At 41.4% G+C, this 25,984-nt stretch overlaps 1 protein-coding gene across 2 annotated transcripts; it reads left to right on the top strand.

The window, feature by feature from the left end:
• Window positions 1–755: 755 nt before the first annotated feature.
• On the top strand, window positions 756–24,036 carry dyrk2 (dual-specificity tyrosine-(Y)-phosphorylation regulated kinase 2). Of its 2 annotated transcripts, XM_040147518.1 has the most exons (7): window positions 756–851; window positions 12,288–12,391; window positions 15,693–16,035; window positions 16,588–16,751; window positions 17,858–18,247; window positions 18,346–18,436; window positions 19,158–24,036. In XM_040147518.1, the coding sequence occupies exons 1-7, from the start codon at window positions 812–814 to the stop codon at window positions 19,808–19,810; spliced, it is 1,785 nt and encodes a 594-aa protein (XP_040003452.1). In that variant the 5' UTR covers window positions 756–811; the 3' UTR covers window positions 19,811–24,036. The 2 variants fall into 2 exon arrangements, with proteins under 2 accessions (XP_040003452.1, XP_040003453.1); XM_040147519.1 differs by lacking the exons at window positions 756–851; window positions 12,288–12,391 and adding an exon at window positions 1,089–1,121.
• Window positions 24,037–25,984: the final 1,948 nt, after the last annotated feature.

The raw sequence follows: 25,984 nt of genomic DNA, 5'->3' as shown, positions 1-25,984 counted from the left end.
ACACAGCAGTTTTAGACATAACAATCTGTGCATAAAAAATACGGACCATTCACACAATTTAATGATAGAAATAGAAAAAGAATATTGTGAAATAGTAAATAAAAGTAGCCTTAGTAATATAATATAATGTTTATAGCGTGATAAATATAAGAGGATAATATAATGCAGTTTCGTTTTGTGCCATAATGTATGTATATTATAGTTGAGTTTTTACAATAAACAATAAATAAATAAAAATCAATACATTAATACATACTGAAAGGGAACATCTACTACTACTACTTCAATGATAGATAGATAGATAGTTAGATAGACTATATACTGTACATTGGTGGCAATATAATGTACTATAATACACTGTACATCACTGCAAGTCAGTCTCTATTAGTCTATTATACTGAATATAATAATAAATAATAATAATAATATTAATAATGATACAATTATTGAACTGTTTGTAATGTGTCCATTGTCAGCTTTGCAGTAGAATTGGCACATTAGCATTAATATCTTTATTTCTATTATTTCAGAAAGTTTCTTATAATGTTTACGTGCATTAGGCGAAAATAATATTTACATTTTAAAAACCGCATTTATGATAAAACTTTGAGAGCGGAGGAGGAACTCCATGTTAAAAACAGTACATTTAAGGACGAAAAGGGAGATATTTTGTTAGTTATTGCGCAGCCTGAAGGACTGAGGGGACGGATTAGAAAGAGGAGTAGGAGTAGGAGGAGGAAGAGGAGGAGCTGCAGATGGAGGAAGAGGAGGCGTCCTGGCAGTCGGTGCCCAGAGGAGAGGAGCGGCCGCCATGTTAACCAAGAAGCCCGGAGCCTCGGTCCTTCCGACGGGTGAGCACATCCTTTGTAGGCGGCTGGAGGGCGACTGGGCCCGGCCGATGCGGCGGAGACACGCCGCCGCTTCCGCCCCGATCACCTCCGTTGAATCCAGTGTAAACTAACGAGTCGGAAAGGAGAGCAACGGAGACCGGGCGAAGGGCTGGGAGCTTTGCTAGCTAACCAACGGGCAGGGATGGAAACAGACTCGGTGTCTGCTTCTCTGTTTATTAAATTAACTGTAATCTCGTGAAAGGGAGACGGGGGAGAAGCCGTGGCATGAAGGTAGAAACTAAAGTGATAAAAAAAAGAATAATAATAATAATAAAAGTTGCTCCAGACGTCTTCCGTCCCACGTCTGACGGGTTTTATTTTTAGCCAGCTAACCAGCGGATAGAGAAGGCTCCCCGGGCGAGCCTGCCTGCCGTCTACGGCCACTTTGTTCCCGATTTTCACCGCTTCTGAAAGCCCTTAACAACAGCGCGGCCGGTTAAAGACACTTCTCCGGTGCCTCTTAGCTTCGTGTGTGTCGGCCCGACACGGCACTCGGTGCTGTTCGGCGTGTATTATGCCCGTGAGTGTGTGTTTTTTTTTTTTTTCGGTGGCTGGGTCATTTTTGGCCCTCCAGCTCGGCAGACAGAAATTAAGCTTCGGTTCAGTTCAGTCAGAGGTCAGTTGGTTCCCCTTCGATGTTTTAACCCCCACACACAGATTTCATCTTCTAAAATAACATTTAAGTAGCAAACACACGCTACTGCGTTTCTCAAAACGCGTAATAATACCTGTCACAGGTAATATTACACGTTTATACTCGATGTAAAAGCGGCTGCTGTGGCTTTGTGTTAGTCTGAAACTGTTGGGGTGATTGTTTTACAGCTTTATAAGCTGCTCACGTCTCTATTTATCCCATTGGAAGAGATTGTCTCCGTTCCCTGGAGGGTTTCTAGCATGGTGGTGGTTGTTTACAGAATGTCATAATGATGCATCGCCATTTAATTGTAAATACCTTTATGTTTCTTTGGTTACATGTGGCAACTAGAGCCTGTCGGTGGGGCTGATATTACCGGCTGACCCCAAGCTCATCCATACTGGCAAGGGCAGCAGGACAGTGGGTGAGTGGCACGGTATTGCTGCTCGGGGGCAATTTAGAAAAACACTGGCTAGGTCTCCAACCAAATCCAGTGCAGATTTCTACCGGGATTTCAGGAAAAACCGCTAAAGGGAAATGCTGGTTTCCATCCACGACCGTTGTGCAAATGGTAGGGATTGGTTTCGTCGAGTTTAACGTTGGGTGCCAGTAAACTACTGCAGAAGATCAGGGTGCAACGGGATGACCGTAATTAAGAGGAGAAAAAAACGTAAAAGACACGATGGAAATATGGCATTAATGTTTGTTTCGTGTATTAATGTGACGATGGTCACAAAAACAGGAAGATAGCAACCCACCTGTTAAATAGCCACAGTTAAATAGTTTGTTGAGCCGGGGAGCACTGAAAACCTCATTATCATCACAGTATTTTACCTTTCACTTTCACTTTTTATATCAGCCTCAAAAATCCAGTATCAGTCAGGCAGTGGCTGTAATAGCATACATGTCTTACTGTAAGTCATCCCAAGACAACTGCTGTCTGTTAAAGCAACAAATGTTAGTTTTAACTAACAATATCTTTTGAGTCAGTTGTAAGACGAGCCACCACCAGGTAGCTGACCCGACCTAGCTCTGATCCAGTATCACGATCCTGAAGGGTCATCTACAGGAACCCTGGACGTCTCCGTCTTCTCGGACGTTTTTAAAGTTTGATACAGGAACAGCTTTGAAAATACGCACTAACCCAATTGGTCGGTTGTGTTTTTAGCATCTTTTTCTAAGGAACAGCAGGAAATCAGACGGGCAATGTTGAGGCAAAGAGAGAGAGAGGGGTGTGACATTCAACCAATGGCTAAAATTCGAATCGAAGTTATGTGGTATTCGTCTGAAACTGCTCGGCCAGCACGACATCCCGTCTCAGCAACTTTTTAGGTGGATAAAACGTATGTCAGCTGTGTGTAAATTAACTAAAACGCGAGTTATTCTGACACAGAGCGCTAACTTCTCTTGGAGTCGGTGTCAACCATGTAAAATTTAAAAAAAAATCAAAGATGACCTCTTTCTTACTTACGGACTTGAGTGCTTCTCAGCAGCGGTTGTGGCTGCCTCCGGTTTTTGTTACTCTGAAAACTCATGTTAATGCACATGTAGTTTTTGGGCTTTAATAGTAGCTATTCTAGTGTAAACACGGGCTAAGCAGCCGCGGGACCACCGCCAGCCTGCGGTTGGCCTGCTTGGTAACATCAGTGTTGTTGCGGTTTGGACACCGATTATCGTCATGGAAACACAGGATCCTTAGGTAGCCTTGTGGTGACTAGTCAGGTGTTTTCACAGCATTGTCAGTGTGTTGACATGAATGAAGCTACATGAATGTAAACACAGGCAGCTATCCCGTTAACTAGCCTGTTAACTATCGCGTTAACTAGCCTGTTACGTAACGGTAATATAAATGTAGCTCAGAGGTTATTAATTGTAATATTTATAGTTGCCATGTGATCACTTTTACAGTCATGCAGCTCAGACAACGGCTGACACAGGGTAGTGATTATTACCACAGTGTACATTAGCCGTTTTTTCGGCCTCATTGTAGCTACACATTATGTCAGCATGTTTTTTGGAGGCTGATTTCGTTGTATGTTTGTACTAACAGTAGTAGGACAGCAGAACCACTCTCTGTCCACAATATCTACAACCAGTTCATTAGTGGTTTAAGTTTGTAGTCAGTGTTTCTTCCTGCAGGCTTTGTGGCGACAGTTTTTGCTGCTTCAGGCACCGTTTTCAGTTTTGTTCCATTTTGTGACCCGGTTTCATACAGTCCACCAACTCTGTAAAACATCTAACGATTATTTTAATTACTGATTAACTTGCTGGTTTTTTTTCCAGATTAATCAATGAATCTTTTGTCTATAAAATGACACAACGTAGTGAAAAATTGTAATTTTCCCACAGCTCAAGATGACGTCTTCAGGCGTCTCGTTTTGTCCCAAACCCAGAGATAGCCAGTTTACTGCCATTTGTGAAAAAATCGTCACATTTGAGAAACTGAAACCAGCAAATGTTTGGCATGTTGCTCAGAAAATAACTAAACCACTAAAAACTAAAATATTCTACTATCGGAATATTTGTCGATTGAGTTTCTGTCGATCGACTAATCAATTAATTGACTTATTGTTGTTGCAGCGGGTTTAGGTTTGTTTTCCAGTTGTGAGCAGTTCTTACATTTCTATTGATATCACCACACCACTCAAATTTTACAACACATGCTTGGATTTTTAATTTCACTTAAGTTATTTTTAGGTTTTTACAGCGTGAATATGCTACACTCTTAAAATGTTGTAGGAAGGAGTAGATGCTATGCAACCCGGAATCAAATAAACGCCAGTGATTCATCTACAGTGGGCCAGTGAGGGTCAGAAATAAAAGGTCAGCAGGTTGAAATAATAAAAGAGGCATCTTCCCCTCGCACCCTCCTCACCTGTAATTTCCAGGTAACTTCCTTCCATGCATGCGGTCACGTTGCTGCAAACTTTCCCCACTCGTCCTGTCGAGCAGCATGCCGAGGTGCTCGCCGGCACTCTGGCATTTCCAGCTCGGTGTCGGGTTCGCATTCATCACGCTGCTGTTCCACTCTGACAGTGTGCATCTGTCAGGCTCACAGCGAGGGATACTGTGCTGGCTCTCCAGTATAGAGCCTTGGTACATTATCGGTATGTACTGTAGAGGCAGAGTACTGTATCGTTAAATGCTGTAGAGGTGGGGGTCCCGTGGAGCCGCTGAAGGGCTGAGAGGCCACTGAGAAACAGTTTGAATTAGAATGTATGAGGCGGTATATTTTGCAGTTTAGCAAAACTAAAGGATTAAAATACATAAGTCATATAAAACTAAAAATGCCACCTATAAAACATATACAAACGTATTTTTTCATATTACACATCTGGAGACGTACCCTAATATCGATATGCTTGTGACGAGCCAGCATAAGCCGATAATAGCAGCCATACTGATATTGATCGCGCTCCAGCTTGAATGGGCTCGTGTGTTTTTGTTGGGTATATTTAGTAAACTGCACTGTACAGTGTGTCTGTGTCATTTTTAGGGTTGAGCAATATGAAAGTAGATACGTTGAGATAACAGAAATTTGCCAACCGTCAGAGATTTATTCCGCAGAAACGATATATTTAATATCTTCAGCTGTACTAGACCATCGTGGGTGTTTAAAGAAAGTTTAATTTCCTGCATGCATGTGTACGAACAGATCAGAGCTCGATTTGTCTATTTTAATATCAGTATTAATCATTTCTCCAACATTGGGCAAGGTTTCAAATCCATGAGTAAGAGAGCTTATCACAGTTTCGGATTTCAATGTGATTTTTACAGTTGATGCGATGTAAAAATGTACCGTGATTTCTTTCGGTGTTTCATTAGCTGAATGGGCCAAAAACAGGCATTGTTTCTTTTGATATTATCTAAAAACAATGTCTCCATTATTTTGCAGAATATGTGCTACATCATTATATAGATATTACAATACAAAGTCACAAAAAAAGTGATAGAGGATTTTGTTTATTTTGCTCCCCGTTGTGACTTTTATGTTGCTTATGTGCAGCTCGTGAGACACTGAGACAGACAGTGAAAAGTACCAATTTTAATTTCCCAGACCCCAGTGTGACGTTCTCAGATTGTTTGTTTCGTCAGACCAACAGCTCAAAATACAAAAAGTTTCAACTTACAATGATATAAAACAGAGAGAAGCAGAAGATCCTCGCACATGCGAGGAGCTGGAACCAGAGAGCAGTTGCTATTTCTGCTTCGCTTAAACGATTAAGCGATTGAGAAAACTCCTCATGTTTTCTGCCAATCAACTTACATACTTTATACGCATTTTATTTATAGAGCGCTTTTCAAGATACTCGAAGACGCTTTACACGGAAGAAAAATACCACATGATATAAAACACACTATGAGCACAAGAACCCACTAAAATATCAGTTAAGTAACTAATCATTTCAGCAGTCGTCCGCAGGAAAGGAAGGAGGCTCCGATCCAGGGCTACAGAGCAGAACAGATGAAAACTGTAATCAAGGTTTGAGTGCCTATGTATTGATAACGCTATCAGAATATATTGTGATATTTATTGTTGATGTGAAGAGGCAATAGAGGCTGCATTGTTTTAGTGCAGCCTGTGTGTGCTGCGTCTGCAGTTTTAATGCCAGCTTGAGAACAGTCTGGAGTTTGTTGCGTGCTCATTACCAGTATTCGAGTCACGGTGCGTGTTTGTGGCTGCGCTGTTTGTATGTGCTTTGCCGTGCGGTTGTTTTACAGCATGTCGGCAGCGTGCCGTGTTTTAGTGTCTCTCTCTGAGTCGTCCTCATTAGCAGGATTACAGTGAGCGTTAAGATTAAAGGCAGGGAGCAGCAGCAGCAGCAGCAGCAGAGACCATCTGTCTGCTTTAACCTGCACACTGAAAGCTGCTGAGAGGCGGACGGTGGCCTGTGAGGGTCTGCATCTCAAAGGTCGATCGGGGCTCGTCTCCATTCAGTCGTGCCACTGCTTTGATAACCGTTTCCATGACTCAGCAGTAGAGCCTGACCGATATATCGGTCGGCCAATATTGGCCTGTCAAAGATATTGTGTATGTGTGTGTATATATTATGTACATATACATATATATAGGCCAATATATCAATATCGGAATTCACTCCCTAAAATCGTCAAAATTGGACTTTATTGTTTATACTTAGTTAGCATGCAGGTCACACTGACGACGGCTCAGCTGGTCCTGACGCATCTGGCACGCGACTTTTTGGGGGTCATCTTCACAAATCTGAAAGCTACGCCAGACGCTTGACTTTTTCGACATCCTGCTAGCGTAGTTGCAACTTGTAAGTCTGTCATGGGGTCACGTGTCACCCTCCCATTGTCAGTGCTGGTAACGTGACTGCGTCACGTGACGCACGAAACTGTCGCGAAGACTGAATGTCCATACCTGAGAATAACTACTAATAATCAATGTTCATGCATAATGAGTAATATTGGATTACTATTTCTTATTACCTCGGCTGTTGGGGATTTTTGTGGTAACATATATAATAACGATTAAAAAGTTTAAAAAATGTTGCCATGGAGGTTGATTACCATGGCAACAGTCGGAAGCTTTCAGCCATTCAGGTCAGCCCTAGTTCCAGTTCCTCAAATGTGAGGACTTTCCGGCTTTGTCTGTTTTACATCATTGTAAATTGAGTATCTTTGGGTTTTGGACTATTGGTTGGAAAAAAGAAACAAACTGAAGACCTTGGACATTTTTCACACTTTTCTAATATTTTGTAGGAAAATAAATTAACCTAGAAAGAAAAATTAATTAGCATCCTTTGTTAATCGATTAAACGTTAATCTGACAAGCCCCACTTTTTTAAACCTAAATTTCAGAAAAAATACCGTCTTATATTCGGGCCAACACGGTATCCTTTCTCTCCAGAGTGCTAGAGAACTCAGCATTTTTTTTTTCCTTCATTCGGCTTCAGCGCTGCACCTAAGTCTTATAATGGATGGGAGAACCCTGAAGAGGAGCGAGAAAGAGAGAGAGAGAGGGAGGCAGCCTATTTGGGATTATCAGGCTATATTAAAACTTTCATCCTCCTTAGACTGTATCAACCTGCAGGACCCACACAGACTCCAGACTCCTAAATTGATCCAGTCCTGGGTCACTCCGGTCCAAGGTTGTATCTTTGCCTTGCATTCCTGCTGACTTTTAACCCCACACATGCCACCGGTTTTTAAATTGATTTCCTATATTTCAGGCAGCGTTTGGTTTCAGTGGTTTTAGAGCTGCAACGAGTTTAATCAGCAGCTGTTTGGATAATTGATCAATCCTATCAGTCGATTTTCAAGCAACGGTTGAGCTGCTTGAGCTTCTCAAATGTGACGATTTGCTGTGTTTCCTTGTCGTATCTGAGAATAAATGGAATATCTTAAGGTTTAGGTTTTGTCTTAACTTGAGAAATTGAGAATGCCATTTCACGTTCTCTAAACAACTAATCGATCGCTCAAGAAAATAATCGTCAGATTGAGAATAATCGTTAGTCGCAGTTCAGAGATTTGTGTTTAACCTAGTTGAGCTCAAAGACAGGTAACCTAGAAAAATGACATCAAAACGAAAAAACAAAGCTTAATGATAATAGTCGAGTCAGAAGAAGCTATGCACTGCTTGTTTGTATCCGATTTCACTTATAAATGAACGACGTAGATCTGCAACTAACGATTGCTTTCAATGTCATTCAGTCTGCCAACTATTTTCTTGACTAGTCACCTTATAGTTTAGTCTATAAAATGTCGACAAAGGAAAAAAATATCCAACATATCCAGTTTAAAACCCAATGATATTCCATTTACAAAGCCATATTAACATTTGTGAGCCTGAAAACCGCCTTTTCTATATTGAGACGTGACTGACACAATCGATTATCAGAAAAGTTGCTGGTTATTTTTCTGTCGGTTAACTAATCGATTAATCGCTGCAGCTCTGGAGCAATGTCTCATTTAGGCTATGTCTGAGTGGCCAGTAATAGGGCTAACTATCCAGGGATAATTTGAACTAGGGCTGCAACTAACTTCCATTCCATTATTATTCTGACAAGTCTTTTCCAATTACAGCTCGGTCTACAAAATGTCAGAAAATAGTGAAAATTGCCAACAATTACTTACAATTATGAATTAATGGAATCATTTTAGTCATTTTTCTGTTTGTCGCTTCTTAAATGTGAGGATTTGCTGTTTTCCTTCTACATATATGACAGTAAATTAAATATCTTTACCTTCTGGACTGTTGGTCAGACAAAAACAAGCGAAGTAAAGGCGTCACTGTGGGTCTAAGAAATGTTGTGAATGGCATTTTTTCACAATTTTTTTTAACCTTTCATAGACAAAACGACGAACCGATCCAAGCGGCAGCAATTCTCAGTTGCAGCCATAGTTCTTACCGATGGTGTAGATGTTGAGATGGCTGTAAGGGCGTCTGCACAGCTTAATATACTCTTGTTATTTAACCATTGACCTTTTTTAGGTTTTGTAAATGAAATACAAATAACGTCATCCATGGGATCAGTGAGTGTTGCTTCCTCAGGGACGTCCTCTTGTGAAACAGTGTCTTTTTAGCAGTCTGTGGCATTTAGCACAAATGTAGGCAGGTGGGGGAATAAGCATTCGAGCGAAAAGATGACAGAGGTTATCCGAGTTCAGTGTTACGATAATAAAATTAAGACACTGAAAAAAACTGTACCGGTGTCATTCCAGCTCAGTGGTGAGAGTCTCTACTGTGTTTTGCTCTCGTTTACGGTCGCGTCTCCATCCCCTCCTCCGCTTTCTGTTTGACTGTGAGTGTGTGTGTGTGTGTGTGTGTGTGTGTGTGTGTGTGTGTGTGTGTGTGTGTGTGTGTGTGTGTGTGTGTGTGTGTGTGTGTGTGTGTGTGTCAGCCCCTCCCCACACACACTCAGAGCAGAGCGGAGCAGAGGAGAACCAGGCTGACAACTTGTTAACCTAAGTGCAATAAAAGCTTTCCAGCGAGTGTTACACGGTGGTAGGAAGGAGTCTGCTCCCCCCTGGTCAAAATTTCTGTTACTGGGAATAGCTAAGTGAGTAAAGGATGACCTGACCTCTCCAAAATAAAGTGAAAGGTGACAAATTTCTTTAATTTTATAAGCAAAATTACTTTTTTATTTCCATCTTTTTACAGTTTCAAAATAACAAAAAGGGAAAAGGGCCCAAAACAAGATTTTGGGGTCCCTGCACAGTCAGTGCTTTGTAACACCCCCTTTAGCAGGTCTCACAGTTTCTTCAGTCCGTGTTTGGGGGATTTTCATCCAGTCTTCCTTGTAAAAGGCTTCTAGTTCTGTGAGATTCTTGGTCCACCTCGCATGCACTGATCTTTTGAGGTCTACCCACAGATGACGTTAAGGTCTAGGGACTGTGAGGGCCATGGCCAAACCTTCAGCTTGCGTCTCTTAAGGTCGTCCGTTGTGGATTTTGAGGTGTGTTAAGGATCATTATCCTGTTGTAGAAGCCATCTTCCACAAATCCAGCCCCCCAGGGATTAACTTTGATTGGTGTTTTTATGAAAAGAAGTGGTTCACAGAATCGGTCTTGCACATCTGTAAAAAAGCTGTTTGTTATTTGTGAGGAAAGTAATGGCTCTTACGCCGTGGCTTGTCCAATTTGATTTTTGCTTTGATCCTGTTTTGTAACACAGGTTATGTAATTATGGTGTTTTCCACTGGTAAGTTAAAGCCTGGTGTGGTGTTTTTAGTGGGTTACTTTGCTTGGTTGCTGCAACTATTTGGTATATGTGCGCCAAAGCTTTTTTTACTGGCTATTTTGTTCGTGCTGTGACGGTTCTGATGCCATCGTCTGAATAGGCTTTTTGCTGTGGTTGTTTTGTGGTGGTTTCCCACACTTGTGCAGGCTGTTGTTTAGTAGTGCGCTTTAAAAAAAAAAAAAAAAAGATTTCAGATTGGAGTTTAGGTCTCAACGATTAAGCTGCTCAGCCTTGTCTTGATCGATCCCATCGCTGCACCAAAGGGCATCCAAAGAGCAAACTTATCACTTCACGTTTTCTGTGGCTGTGTCTTAAAATCTAAAGAAGAAAATGATCAAATCTTTGTCATAGTAATAAATAAGTTTTGCAAAAAAATGGAGGAAGAAACTAAAAGAGGAGCTGGTTTAAAGGGCTTAATGTAAAAGCACCTGCGGAGTTTGATGTTTATAAATGCATTTGTTTGTTGCCTCCGTGTTGTAATCTGTTGCTTGCAAGAAAAACCCAAGAGACAAATGTCGCTTTGACTCCTGAGTTAAGCCTCGAGTAAATTTGCGGTGGCGCCTGACATGTTAAAGTCTCCCTCTGAGGCATTTTTGCGGTGAGGCCTTGACAATTTGCTTCTGTCTGTCGGTCTGTATCTATACTGTGTGTCTGTGAGTGCCTCGGTCTTCCTCAGACGTAATGTATCTAATCTAAGACTGATTGGCTCTCACTCAATGAAAACCTTTGAGCCTTCCTGCCAAAGTCTACTCAAATAACCCACCAGTGTTGGAGGGATCCCGACCACTTTCTAATATGTTAGGAGATTGACAAGCATGTGCCCGATACACGTGTTACATAAGAGGCTCGTTTCGTGGTGGTCGTGGCATGTGATGTTTGGCAGGTTGCAGGGAGGCAGCGATACATCCTGTACTCTGAGAGTTTGATCCGGTGCCAAGTAGACTGCCTCCAATGTAACATCACGAGTTAGTCAGAGCTCAAACCTGGCAACCTCACTGTGAGGACAGGACTGTCAGGATGCTCCGGCGCTAACAGCTGCTAAATTCACAAGGTCCTGTTTTTACACTTCTATTTCTACACCTGTTTGAAGAACAGGACGCAACACGTTAATCAGGCAGACTCTTTTAGATGGAGCTAAAACAGCATGAATCAATAACTTAAAATTTTCTCTTGTCGTGTCAAGCATACAGCTCTGTCCAGCCCGCATTGGGACTCCATAAATTCATATAAGCCAGAACCATAGTGGTGCATAGAGCTTCAACGGTTAGTCTATTAATCAAAAAGTTGATGGACAGAAAATTAGTCAGGAACTTTTTTATCAATTTAGTCCAGGATTTAGTTTACTTTGCGATTTGATGCATTTCTTTGTTGTACGAGAGAGTAAATTGAATATCTAACCAAGGCTGATTAAAAAAAAAATGAGGAAATGAGGACTTGTGAGCCTCCTACAGCTTTCCACATAAACCGGATTCCTACATGAATCATTTCAAACTCTGGTCTCTTGACTCTAACCCAAAGGAAACAGAAAGAAGCCGCCAGGAACGGCCACTAATCTGCCTTTTAGGGTTCCACATCCTTGTTGGGAGGAGGTTTGGAGAAACAACATCCACATTTATGGGAAATACAGCAGTTTGAAATAAACCGTATTTTTCCTTTAACCCTCTATGTCAAGTTCGCTAAAATCTGACGGGTGTAATTCAGACACCGAAATCCAAAACTTAACATCCAGGTAACTGACGATAACCAATCAATGAATGTAATCGATCAATCAGACGTTGATCAAAATTTGTGAAACTGCAAACAAATGTAGCAACATAATAAGGCTACAGATAACCCAGAATGCAACACTCTGTAAAAGTGTAATGAATGAACACGAAATTGTCTAGGCCTGAAATATATATGGAAAACACAGTATCCTTCCTCTCCAGAGCGGTAGAGAACTCTCAGCATAGTTTTCTCCCTTCACTCGGTTTAGGTGCTGCCCCTGGGTCTTGTACTGGTTGGTAAAACCCTGGAAATGGTGAAACTCATCCTTCTTCTCTCCGTCTCCTTCCAGGCAAAGCGGGCGAGCCGGTCTACTCTCCCGGTCACAGCGGCTCTCAGACAGCGTCGCCCATTGCCCTGCCGCCGCTTCGAAACAACAACCACAACCCCCTGACGGTACAGATGTCTTGTTCATCGCATTATTACCATCAGTTTACTACGTTCCTCATGTCATTAGTGGGTTCATGACCCCAAATTCAACATGTTCTTAAAGTTGTTGGCGTAGCGTTGTGATTTATAATCAGTACAAGAAGATAAAAAAAGATTCAGTAAAGTCGCACACCTCCTAGTGAGTTTGGCTAAGTAGCCGATTATCAAACCTACTGTAAGCGCCGACCCACAAGTGTCCACAGAATGGAGTACAAAAGTATGAAAAGGTCTTGTGTTCATAGTGTTGGATGAAATAGTTCATTGATGCAATGAGCAGTTTTGTTAAATGGAAGAATACTGTAGGTTAAATCGTGTTTATTTTCTCCCAACTAACGTGACCAAGAACGAAATGCCGCTTTGGAATACGTACCAGAAGTCACGTACGGCACTGGCACAGATGTCGAAGAGCTTTATGCCCTTTAAGCCGTGATCGGCTTGGTGCATCACTGAAACACAAGTACAGCACAGAAAGAAGATTAGGTCACTTTATTTTCAGGGGCAAGATGCAACTAAACTTTTTTACGCATCGAGTTTTTTTTGTTTTTGTTTTTTAATTTAAATGAAAGAAGGGCTGATAATTATTTTCATTATTGTTTCATTATTGTTTTTCTATAAAATCTATTTATTTGTTGAGCCTCAAGATTGATTAATCTTAAAAAGTGAGAATGAAGAATTGAATTCACAAAGAAAATGTACTTAGGTAAATACATGAAGATTTTTTTAAAACTGAAGTCTTGTTATATTTTTATCTAACAAACAGTTTTTAGAAACCTGTGTCTGGGGAACATGTAAACAACACATACTCAAACTGCCGCCAGCCTGTCCTGGATCAGCTGCTTTTATTTTGGAAGTTATCAGCCGGTAAATCACTGAAGACATCGATTATCAGCTGATAAACATCAGTGAACTGATCATCAGTCTTTATCTGACCTGCATGTATGGTGGCTTTGTGCAGCTAAAAAGACTCGTTTACCAAAAGCTTTTTTCAGAACGTTTGGTTTGATTGTCATGATCACTTGATCACATGTCAGTGCTCTCCGTTCAGTTTCATTCATTCGGCCATTTCTGGGGCTGTTATGTGTTGATGTGGCACGCTTTGGAAATACGGTGTGAAACAGTCTGGTCCTGACACCAGCCTGTCGCTGCTACGAGGTTGTTGTTTGACCAGCGAGCTGCAGTTAACGTGCTAGCATGTGGCTAGCCTGCTGTTAGCTCTGTGAAGCCATGAGCCCGGGCAGCAGTTCTGTGGAACAGTCAGCTGTAGCCTTGCGGCTAATAATAGCCCTCTGCTCCAGGATGCTTTGAACAGCTGATTGGTTTATAGGCTAGTGTGAAGGACGGACACACACACACACACACACACACACACACACACACACACACACACAGGATTAATCATATAAAGGAACTGATGCAACATTTATTTGTACCATTAATTGATATCATTGCTGATCAGTGTATCACTATACCTGTTAGCATTAGCATTATAGTGCATTATCATTAGCCTATTATAGCCGAGGCTTTAATGAAGTATAACATTAACTCACAGGAAAACAGATCAGAGACTCTATATCACGTATCAGAAATCATAAATTTACGGCTGGAAGCAGCTTTTTATTTGCCCGAGCAGATTTTACGACCTCTGATTACCAGTTTATTGTGGGACACTCTGGCGTATCAGTATTTTAAACAGCAGGAGTCGTAGTTGCAGTGGTGGTGTTGGTGTTAGTAATAGCAGCAGCAGCAGAAACAGTCATAGTTGTCAGACTGTTGTTATTTTCGCTTTCCTGATGTGAAAGCTCCCTTGATCGGCAACAGTTTTGATAATCTTTTTTTTTCGTTTTTCCCACAAGAAAAAATTACTAAAATTTGCCTATTCCAGTCTCTCAAATCTGAGAATTTGCAGCTTTTCTTTGTAAACTGAATATTGTGGGTGTTTGAACCGTTGGTCAGACAAAACAAGCGATTTGGAGATGCCGACTTGTGCTGTAGGATATTGTACTGGACATTTCTATTTTCTGATATTTCATACAACAAACTATTAATGGATTAATTTAGGGGATGATCTGCAGATTGATTAATAATGAAAATAATTGTTTATCACAGTCCCGGTCATTTTTGGCAGAGTGTGTTTCCTCTCCTGTGTTGTCAGGGGAGGGAGTCAACAGAGCCAAACACTTTGTTCTCATATGTCTCTGTAACTGTACTGACAACACACACACTGCTCTGTGTGTGTGTGTGTGTGTGTGTGTGTGTGTGTGTGTGTGTGTGTGTGTGTGTGTGTGTGTGTGTGTGTGTGTGTTATTGTTTTGATTTCACGTCATGTTTCACGTCCTTATCTTTATACCTCAGTACCCCTACATGAGTGTACAAGCATGCACACACAGATATTCTTATTGTGTGGTCTTTGAACTTGAGCCATATTGCCACCTCTGTGCTCGTGTGTGTCTTCGTGTGTGAAACAGTAAAATTAAACCGAATGCACCTCTGTTATCTGAAAAGAACCAGGCGTGCTGGTATCCTCGACAACAGGGAGTGACTCACTGAGCGAGAGACACAGAATAATAGGGAGAGAGGTGTCCATTAGTCAGAATTAGGTTATTAGCTCTTCATTCAAGGGAACAAATTACTAATTTGTGGGCATTACTTATCCAAATTTCTAACCTGATATTCACTGGAGAGCAAGGGCAGTGTTGCAAAGTCTCTTATGTTGGGTTCAAGAACACCCAAGCGTCCGAGATTTGAGAAACAGCTGCCGAACTGCAGTTTTATCGACGCAACAGATGACCACATTCGTGTTATCATTTTAACACTGTCCATGAAAGTTGATTGAAAAGAAAAACCTCAAGAAGACAATCAGTCACCACATACTCTTACTACAATATTTCGGAGCAGATATCACCAACTGGGGAGAGTTTTTACTTTACCTGTTGCAGCTGCAACAACTTTGACAAAGAGCTGCAAGGAAGGTGGGGAGTATGTAGTTATTAGACTAAAACACGAAACACCACCAGGATGGTCCTCTAAGGTAAACACAATTCATTGTATGCTTAAAGAAGATACTCAGTAAGAAAAAATAAGTTGTTCTGCCCGTGCCTGCGTGGGTTTCCTCCGGGTACTCCTGCTTCCTCCCACAGACACGCAGGTTGGGTTAACTGGCAACTCGACATGACCGGTAGGTGTGAATGTGAGCGTGACTGGTTGTTTGAGTTGTTCTGACCATCCTCAGGCCTCGGTTGATCTGATGTTTCTGTGTGTTTCCCCTCAGGGAGGCTCTAAAGCCACCATGTCGGACGCCGTCCAGTTATCGTCGCAGTCGCAGGTCCACATCACCCAGCTGTACGAGGAGAACACCAACAAGCGTCCGGTCCTGACCTCCCAGCCCAACGGCCTGGCTCCACTCAGCTCCAGCCGGCCGGGCCTGCCGCTGCCTGACCGGCAGTCCTCGGCCTCAGAGCCCAGCCACCACTGCCGCCAGGGCAGCGCCACCTCCAACAAGTCGACGGACAGCAAACCAAAGCCCAACCCCATGTCCCCGGACCAGGCCATGAAGCAGTTCATGTCCAAAATGTCCTCGTTTGAACACCACGAAGTTTTCAACTACCCCGAAGGTGAGCAGGTTTAACCAGTCCTTCTAAAGATGCTTATCTTGATTGCATAATGCTGATGGTAGCAAACCAGTAATGTAGCACGGATAGAAGTAGTCGGTTCTATAAAAATGAATTGACTGTTTGACAACTGATTAAAAAGATGAATTAATTTTTTTAAACAAAAATGCAAAACATTCCTTTTTTCCTGCTGTTCTTTGTTTTATGCAAGAGTAAACTGAATAGCTTTGCTTTGAGCTGTTGGGCTCAAAAAACCAGAAGTTCAAAGACATCACCTCATGACGTGATGGAGGAAATTATGATTTCACTATTTTCTAATATGGTATAGACCAAAACGATGAATCGATTAATTGAGAAAAATATTTTAAACATCGATGAAAATAAAAATCATAACATTTTTTGCCCCCTTGGAATTACCTGTAGTTCGTAAGATACAATCTATTACCATCACACCCATAATAAACGATTGTAATGATCATTAACCTTGATTGGCAGGAATGAGAATGGTGAATAATTGATCATTTATTAATCCTGTGTTTCTTCCTGTCTCTCCAGTGTATTTTGTTGGTCCAAATGCTAAGAAGAGGTCAGGGGTCTTGGGCGGAGCCAACAACGGTGGCTACGATGATGATCAGGGATCCTACATCCACGTCCCACATGACCACATCGCCTACCGCTACGAAGTCCTGAAGGTCATCGGCAAGGGCAGCTTTGGACAGGTATGATCGCTGCTGCAACTAATACTACAACTACGGACTAAAACTAGCAGTTAGTAGTAGTATCACTAGTTAGAGTCTTAAAATAGGAACAGGTCGGGTCTTCTCCAGATCAAAAATGAGGCTTTCTTTTGTCTCTTTAACCTCTTCATCATGACACTTTGTTACAGTGGTAACTCAGGCTGCTTGACAGATGCTTTGACTCTGGGTCCGTTTCTGCAGTAAAGACGTCACGAGACGCTTCCTACTTGTTTTCACTCGTCATGAATTTATTTCCTCCGTGGCAGCAGAACACGTTACACGAGCCGTCGCCAACTCCAGTACGTTAAACATGGCTAACTGATTGCTTTAAGTGCTGACCAAGAGACACTCTATAAACAGACTTCAAAAGACCTGCTACCATAGCAGCATTGAGTCTACAAACAACCAACAATGCAAAAGTCTCTTAATGTAACAGGTTCTCTCTGTAATGGAGGGATCAGTACTCGCTCCATTCAAACAAAACATCTGCTTTAAAATCTGTGTTAATGTATAGTCCGATAAATTAATATGTTGTGTTACATTTGGGCAAATACAAGTAGTAATGTGTGCTGCACTTAATGTAATTATAATTTATACAGGGTTTCCATCCTTCCGTATCCATCATCCATCATGTCATCAAGAAATCGGCAAGCTGGGGTTGCAACTAATGATTAGTTCCATCATTGCGTAATCTCTTGATTATTTTTTATATGCAGTTTATCAGTTTATCATCGTATTGCTTGTCTTGTTCAGCCATCAGTCCTAAAAACAAATATATTCAATGCACAATTATACAAAACAGAAAAACAGCAAATCCTCACATTTTAGGAGCTAGCAAATCTTGCATTTTTGTTTGATAAACGACTTTTTAATCAGTTATCAAAATTGTTCTCAGTTAATATTAAGGTCAATTGACCAATTGTCGTTTAGCTGGAATAAAATACAGGTATAATGTTAATTCAAAAAACTGAAAATAATCTTTTCATACTCTTTTGTTTCTAGACTCCTGTCACAAGCTTTTTACCATTAATTGTTGTTTCTTTTATGGCCTGATAGATTTAAGATTAATGAGAGCATCATGTTTGCAGGTGGTGAAGGCGTTTGACCACAAGTCGCAGACCCACGTGGCTCTGAAGATGGTCCGCAACGAGAAGCGCTTCCACCGGCAGGCTGCGGAGGAGATCCGCATCCTGGAGCACCTGAGGAAGCAGGACAAGGACTCGAGCATGAACGTCATCCACATGCTGGAGAACTTCACCTTTCGAAACCACATCTGCATGACCTTCGAGCTGCTCAGCATGAACCTGTACGAGCTCATCAAGAAGAACAAGTTCCAGGGCTTCAGCCTCCCGCTGGTCAGGAAGTTTGCCCACTCAATCCTGCAGTGTCTGGACTCGCTGCACAAGAACCGCATCATCCACTGCGACCTCAAGCCCGAGAACATTTTACTCAAGCAGCAGGGACGCAGCGGAATCAAGGTGAGACAGCAAAAATTAACACGTTCCTTGTGTTACCTATTAAAGGCATGATCATTCATCTATAAACATTCTTTCTTTCTGTCTCTGTCTGTCTCTAGGTCATAGATTTTGGTTCTAGTTGTTATGAACATCAAAGAGTTTATACCTACATCCAGTCCAGGTTCTACCGAGCACCAGAGGTCATCCTAGGTAAGAAAAAAGAAAAGAAAATGAAAGCAGCCTTTGGTCAGCAATAACACTAATGGGCTGCTCTTTCAGATTTTCAATCCATTTTGGTTTTGGCCTCTGGTTTAAGTTCATTTCAGCAACGAAAAGCAACTTGCAGAGACCTGATGTTTGCAGGCAATAATGAGAGTCAACATTTAGTCAACTTTGTTTTTGTCAAAATAACACAATCAGCATGTGGTAATTTAGTTGAGAGGCTCAGTACAATATGTTAAGGTAGGTAAAAGGTAGTCTCCCTACCTTAAAGGGCAGTCTGGCAGTCCAAAAATGTAATAAATCCTCAAAAACTTCATGTCTAAATTCATGTAACCCTGTGTAAGGGTTAATGCAAGAAAAAAACAAAACCATATTACCCTTGATTGGTTACTAGCTAGGTTTAATTTTCATAACAGAGCTTGTCAGTGCAACATTTTACAACAACCAGCTCTCAAATCATGCATGTACCTGTCCTTAAAAGCACAGTACCAGTGACTTTCACAGAAAACTAAAAGGGACTTAATTTAATGTATTTAATAGATTATTCATCTGCAGCAGTCTGTTTGGAAGGTAGAACAATAATCAGTCATTCCAAGAGCTGATGACCTGGTTTGGAAAATGATCAGTGGGAATGGAATGTAGTCGTTAGCAGGTAATTTTGAAGGTTGAATTAGGATTTCCATTGGCTGACCTTTGCCCTCTCCTCCAGGCTCCAGGTATGGGATGCCTATCGACATGTGGTCCCTGGGCTGCATTCTGGCTGAGCTGCTGACCGGTTACCCGCTGTTGCCAGGTGAAGACGAAGCCGACCAGCTGGCCTGCATCATCGAACTACTGGGCATGCCCAGCCAGAAGCTCCTTGATGCCTCCAAGCGAGCCAAGAACTTTGTGTCATCCAAAGGTTACCCACGGTACTGCACCGTCACCACGCTGCCTGACGGCACCACTGTGCTGAATGGTGGGCGATCACGGAGGGGGAAGGTACGCGGCCCGCCGGGCAGCAAGGACTGGAGTGCAGCGCTAAAGGGCTGCGATGACCCACTGTTCCTGGACTTCCTCAAACAGTGTCTGGAGTGGGACCCGACACTCAGGATGACGCCCAGCCAGGCACTGCGCCACCCATGGCTGAGGCGGCGACTTCCCAAGCCGCCAGCAGGAACCACCACCACGGGGGAGAAGACCTCGTCGTCCAAACGAGGCACCACCGCCTCCGATGGTGCCATCACCTCCATCTCCAAGCTCGCCACCACCTCCTCAACGGCCACATCCTCCTCCTCCAAAACCAGGACTAACTTGGCAGCGATCACTGATGCCAACGGAAACATCCAGCCTAGGACAGTTCTGCCCAAACTAGTCAGCTGAGAGTGAATGCACCCTGCTCGCTGTGGTGGGACATGAAAGATGTGCTCATAAGCAGCCGCAAGCAACCAGCTGGACCTGAATAAAACTGGTTTGTCCAGTTTTGAAGAGTGTTTGGTTTTTTCACACTGGTTTTCACAGCGTTGTTGGGGTGCGTTCAAGACAAATACAGTCATGGAAGCTTTGCGTTGGTTTGCTAAAAAGTGCGGAATGGCTAGGCTGGGATGTAAGGTGAGCTGAAGGAAACTTGATTGATAAACTGGGGTGCGTTCAGACTCCTCAAGTTCTAATTCCTCTCTGAAGAAGACAATTTGTTTTACATTGTGAGCAGCACGACGTGTTTTGAAATGATTGTGGGGATGCTCAGACAATCAAAACACACCACACCACTCTGTAGCTCCAAACACACAAACACAACATACTCAGAAAAAACATGGTGCTGACGGAGGGAACAAGGCTTTTTGATTTTTAGCACAGAATCTATTTAGCTGAGCTTATAGCCGATTAGAGACCGAAAACAAATTCTATTGATTTTAGTCTTACAAGGTTATATCTGGCAGACAATAGTAGGGACTCATAGAAAAGAATTATGTGGTAAACTGACAAATAAGTCAGATATAACCTTATAATACTAAGGTTACAGCTGAAAAAATGCAATGATTAGCTTGCTAGTCTTTGTTTCATATCTCTATGAAATAACTAATTTTGTGTTACGTTTGGGGAACATTAGTGGGCATTTTGTCATGATTTTTGACTTAAATGACAACACATTTAATCAAACCATCTACCTGTTAGCTGGCTAACTTTCTTAGCGAGCTGTTGTTTTACAGTGTGTTACCATGCTAGCGTTGTGCCTGTCAGCTAGCTCACTGTTAACTGGCACTGGTTAGTTGTTCGACAGCTATTTGTTTGTGTTTAGCTGTCAAATTGCTACCTATTTACACCTTTTAACTGGCTAGCAGTTAGCCTAGCAAACTTTAAATCAGTCAGCTAGCTATAGCTGGCTAACTATTTGCCTTTTTTGGCAGTCTGGTGGCTAGCCTTAGCCTCTTTTAGCCATAGCCTGTTAGCTCTCCACTGCCCAGCCTTACGAAGCACAGACAGAATGACAATGTTTTTTAACTCCTCAGAATTACATTTTTTTTTTTTTTTTAGTGTTTTAAGTTTTATGAAGGTTATCAGACAGAGGAAAGAGATGAAGGAGGAGGAAAAAAGACCAGAAAAGAAAATTTGGGTTTGAGTTATTCAGCACCATTTTGTTCCCTATTTAATAAACCAAATCTGATTATTAATAACACAAAATGGCTGCTGAAAGAGCTGTGAAGAGAAAAAAGAAAGTAGACTGAAGGTGGTTATATGGACGAGTAATTAAACATTTTAAAATCAAAGGGCTCTTATATTTAAAAAAAAATGGGAGTGTTAGAAACCAAAGTCTTGTTTATATGAACGAAAAAAACATGAAACTGTGGCTGGAGAATAGTATTTATTTAATATAGTTTATATTTGGTCAGCTGGCATTTAAATACAAGATTAAAATAAAATGAATTTCCAAGTCTTTTGTCACTGACAGACTACTCCTGAGTTTTAGTAGTATTTTAAGGACTATATGTTAGGCATTGGCATGGTAACCAAATTCCAGGCATCAGGAAAAGACTTTCAGCCACGCATAAGTCACATGACACCGAAATAACCTCGGTAAAGTCACCACATAGAGTAGTATTTGTTTAGATGACTGAAGTTCTTTAATGTGACTTGAGCTGAGCAGCAGCAGCAGCAGTAGCCGGACGGTACCTCACATAGGGGCCCTGTACAGAGAAATGCGAGTCTTCAGTCGTGTTTTAGGACTACAGACTGTAACACTGTGTGACTGTGCTGTTACTCTGAAGAGGTCAGCTGTTTATGTAGAGGGATACCCTTCTGGCTTCAGCGTGTATGTGTGAACGATGCAACAGTTACCCAGGATTTTTTTTCCACAGTGATCATCAAGCGCTTCATCAGGACTTTACTGCTAGCAAGGGTGAAGATTGGGACTAGAAATTGCAATGAATTTGGAATAAAAGCCTCCAGGTAGAATCACTTCAGCCGACGCCGCAACTAACACGATGATAGAGTGTTAGTTTTATTCCTGTTGCCCACTGCTAGCTTGGCGGGATGAAAGAAATAATTATCAGAATATCCTCCCTGTGATGCATTAACGTTTGCTTCCGGCACTGTAATCTCAGCCTCATTTGAAGGAAGTACTTTGCCTTTATCTGTTGTGACTGGGCCCAGATGCTACCGAATAACATTGGTTCATACAACAGCTGAGGCGCAAGATTGTCGTATAAAGTGTTTGGAGTAAGACAGCAGCAGTACAGTGTAAGATTGCAACAAAATGTGAGACGAAATAATCCTAAAAACCTAAAAATGAGCAGATACAATAATGTTCAGACCAGCAGCAACTCTGTGATCAGTCAAACTGACTGGTAATATATTCAATGGATCTATCCGTGTGATTGAGGCAGGGAGGGGAGGGGTGTTAGAAGATGCTTCTTATTTATTTACTACACTTTAATTAATATTTATTAATCTAACCTACTATGATGTGCAGTTCATACCGTAAACTTGAATGTGTGCGTGTTGAGTGTATGTAGCAGTGTGTATGTGCAGTGTCGATGTCACGAGAGGTTTTCTTAAAGCCTGTTCCCTCACACAAACACACGTACATCTACATAGACACAGAACTGTATCTGAACGCACTCTGAAAATCGGGTCACACTGGGACAAGGATGAAGAGGAGGAGGAGGAGGAGGAGGAGGAGGAAGAAGATCCCGGGGTTGGACGTGTGCGCCGTCAGCCCAGCACCTGTGTTGTAATGTAGCACATGAGAAGTGGACGACAGTGACGTGATGCACAGAAGGAACTTCTAATGTAAAACACAGACACTACCTGCTCCGCCCATCTCAGGGGAAGCGCTGCCCCCTCTTGAAAGAGGAGGAGGAAGTGGTGGTGGTGGGGGGGGCGGTCCTCTTTGATGTTTTTGTTTGTTTTCTAAAGATTTGAGTGGTTGGTTGGTTGATTGTGTTTTTTAATTTTTTATGTTTTTTTTAGTGAGAAGGAGTGCTGAGTCGTAACTTTGTGCCTTCGGTATCTCATTGCCATGCCATGCCCCCCACACACACACACACACACACACACACACACACACACACACACATATGGTGGCAATGTCATGGCAACAGTCACTAATTTTGGTGCAACTCACAATGTTATCCTAAAGGCTCGTGTTATCCCACAAAGCTCCACTAATCAGATGAATTCAATTGTAGATCTTTAACAGTGCTGTAAAAGTATATTTAAATCAGGGCTGAGTAGATTACTTGATTTCAAATACTGAAGGTTGCTTCGAATACCCTCACAGCCCAGATGAAGCACCCTCACAAGCATCCTAAATAATTCTTCAAAAGTACGGCTGAAACTGATAATTTTCTTGATTTAACTGATTAGTTGTTTTGTCTATGAAATTTCAGAAAAATGTCACAAAAAAAAAAAACCCTGTTATAATTTCCCACAGCCCAAGGTGACATCTTTTAGGTGTTTTGTTTCGTCCAACCAGCAGTCGGGAACCCCTAAAATGTTCAGTTTACTCTCATGAACAACAAGAAAAAAGAATAAAAATCCTCACATTTGAGAAGCCTGAACAAGCGAATGTTTGGCATTTTTACTTAAAAAATTAATGAAACAGTTATCAAAATAGTTGTTAGTTTCCGTCAACTAACGATTAATCAACTAATTGTTGCAGCCCTAGCTGCAACTATTAAAGTGTATTGAAATTGTAGTGACACTGGCTGTGTTTAAAATCAACATGAATTTCAACCGAAAAAAACAAAGCATTCCAGGAGTTGGAAGCAGAAAAAATTGTTTAAACATCATGTTAAAAGTAAATGACACGTTAACAATAAGAAGTCAGGTTTATTCAGAGGTTGGTTAAGACAGTGCCAACACTTTTCGGGTTTCTGTTGATGGGATATGAAATGAGTGGCCGTGGTCTAAATGGATAATCCAGTTTAGTTCCTGAGCCAATTTATATGCAAAAAAATATAATGAAATACAGGCTAGAATAACAAGCAGGATGTTGGATACTCAACCATCCCAGTTGTCTTGAATGCAGCATGAATAGCTGACGGTAGCTCATCATTAGATGTTAAATTGTAATTATGAGATAAGTCGGAATTTTGCCTTTTTTTTTTTTTTTTTTTAAGTCAACATTATGAGATAGAGTTTGGAATTTTTAAATCCTTGTTTGAGATTGTAAAACCTTTGCAATAAATCCAAATTCTGGTCAATAAGTCAAGTGACTTACTAAATCATGATATCCTACAGTTTTAGAATTCTGCATTACATAATCTTGACTGTGAATCTCATCTTGACATACTAAATCAAAATGAGATCGTCTTTTGATATCGTATATCAAGATTCTGATGTAGAATACGTAAAAGTTTTGACTCGCCATCTTAGAGTTTTTACAATCTCAGAAATTCATAATGTGTCATTTTGACTTAGTAAGAGTCATAATTTTGACTTAAAAAGTCATGACTATGAATTCTGTCTTACCATTCTGACTTACTATCTCATAAATTTGACTTAGAAACTCAAACTGTATCTCATCTCACTTATCTCATTTATATTTAGAAATCCTAATGATTGACTCAGTATCTCACAGATTTGACCCACCACGAGTATTTTGATCGTTGTCACGCCTAACAATTCATCTGATAGCCCCCCCACCACCTCAGCAGAAATGGGCTTCCAAAGAACCCATTTTTGTTTACAGAGCTAGTAAAGCAGGCCAACGCACCAACCACAGCCTGTAGCTTTAAACTGATTAGCACTGACATCTACATGTGTTTTGGGGCGAGGGGGGGGTTGTATAACATGGCTGCACAATGTACAGACACATATCAGCCAACCGTCGCCACTCGTCGCCTCGGGACAGACGGGCGACGTCTGCTGACGACAGGGCTAAGCTAACACTAGCCAATTGACCGCTAGCGTCCAGCCGCTAGCTGCTGCACTGACGTTTATTTTCTTTACAGTGAAGCTAATAATAGCCTACTGCTAACTGACTGCTAGTAGCGCATAGCAAGTTTTTACCTGCTAGAACCGGTCGGGTTGAGCTCCTCACAGATGTGCTCACACAGGCTGTTAGCATTAGCATTAATGTGGTTTTAAAGCGTTCTTTTTTCATGTTCGTACCTCAGATTGCTCAGTTATCATTATTATTATGATTATTACTGTTGTCATTTTTGTGACTAACACCCAGGGCATTTGGTTGAATCTACCAAAGTGCATTCCTTTACAAAGCTAGCTTAGAGCTAGCTGTTCAAAAATAAAGACATATAAGTAGGTAGAAAGCACGACAGAAAGTAAGTGGACAAAGAGGCAATCAGAGGAGAAGCAGCTGCCGCCTTTTAAACAACAAGGAGGGAAGAAAAATACATGATGGTGTTATGTTTTTTTAAAAATACAGATAATATTAACAGACTACAGTCACACAGGAACATGAACCCTGGTTTAACTGACCTCTTGGTAGCCTGTGTGAAAGTAACTGTAGCCTAGCTCGCCTGCCAGCCAGTTAGCCTACTGGCTAGTTAGCCATTTAGCTTGTATTGGGAGGTCTCTTCAGCCAGAGGTTAGCCGCTGTAAGCGTGAAGCTGCGCTATATTTCTGTGATGTTTGCCAGCTGCATTTTATTGTGGATTTTATCTGTAAATAATGTGGAAAAGTGTTTGAATAATAAATTTTTTTGGGTTGAATGCGCTGCTGTGCCACGCCGCGGCCAATTTTACAACGTACTGTATCTACTGTACAGAACACAGAAGTTGACACTTTTCTAGTGAGCCTTTGTTAAATTTTATTGTGGTGGAAAAAATTATTATTATTATAATTATTAATAAAACAGTTTTATTGTTCATCTTTATGTTTTGTTCTTTCAGTAATCAGTGTATAAATAAGGTACAGGTTGACAGTGGATTCGAGCTGCTCAGAATTTTAAATTATAAAGTTTGGAAATTTGATCAATTTTATTTTAATTTATGAATTTTACGTTAGTATTTTTTAGTTGTCAAGTCAGGCGCAGGTCTGGTTTTTAGCTGCTAAGCTAACCAGACATTTTTAGCTAACAAACTAATGTATTTG

Source organism: Xiphias gladius, chromosome 2 (genome assembly GCF_016859285.1).
Source record: "Xiphias gladius isolate SHS-SW01 ecotype Sanya breed wild chromosome 2, ASM1685928v1, whole genome shotgun sequence".
Lineage (NCBI taxonomy): Eukaryota > Metazoa > Chordata > Actinopteri > Istiophoriformes > Xiphiidae > Xiphias > Xiphias gladius.
The sequence above is the reverse complement of the archived record's forward strand: the minus strand, read 5'-3'. Positions and strand labels throughout refer to the sequence as shown.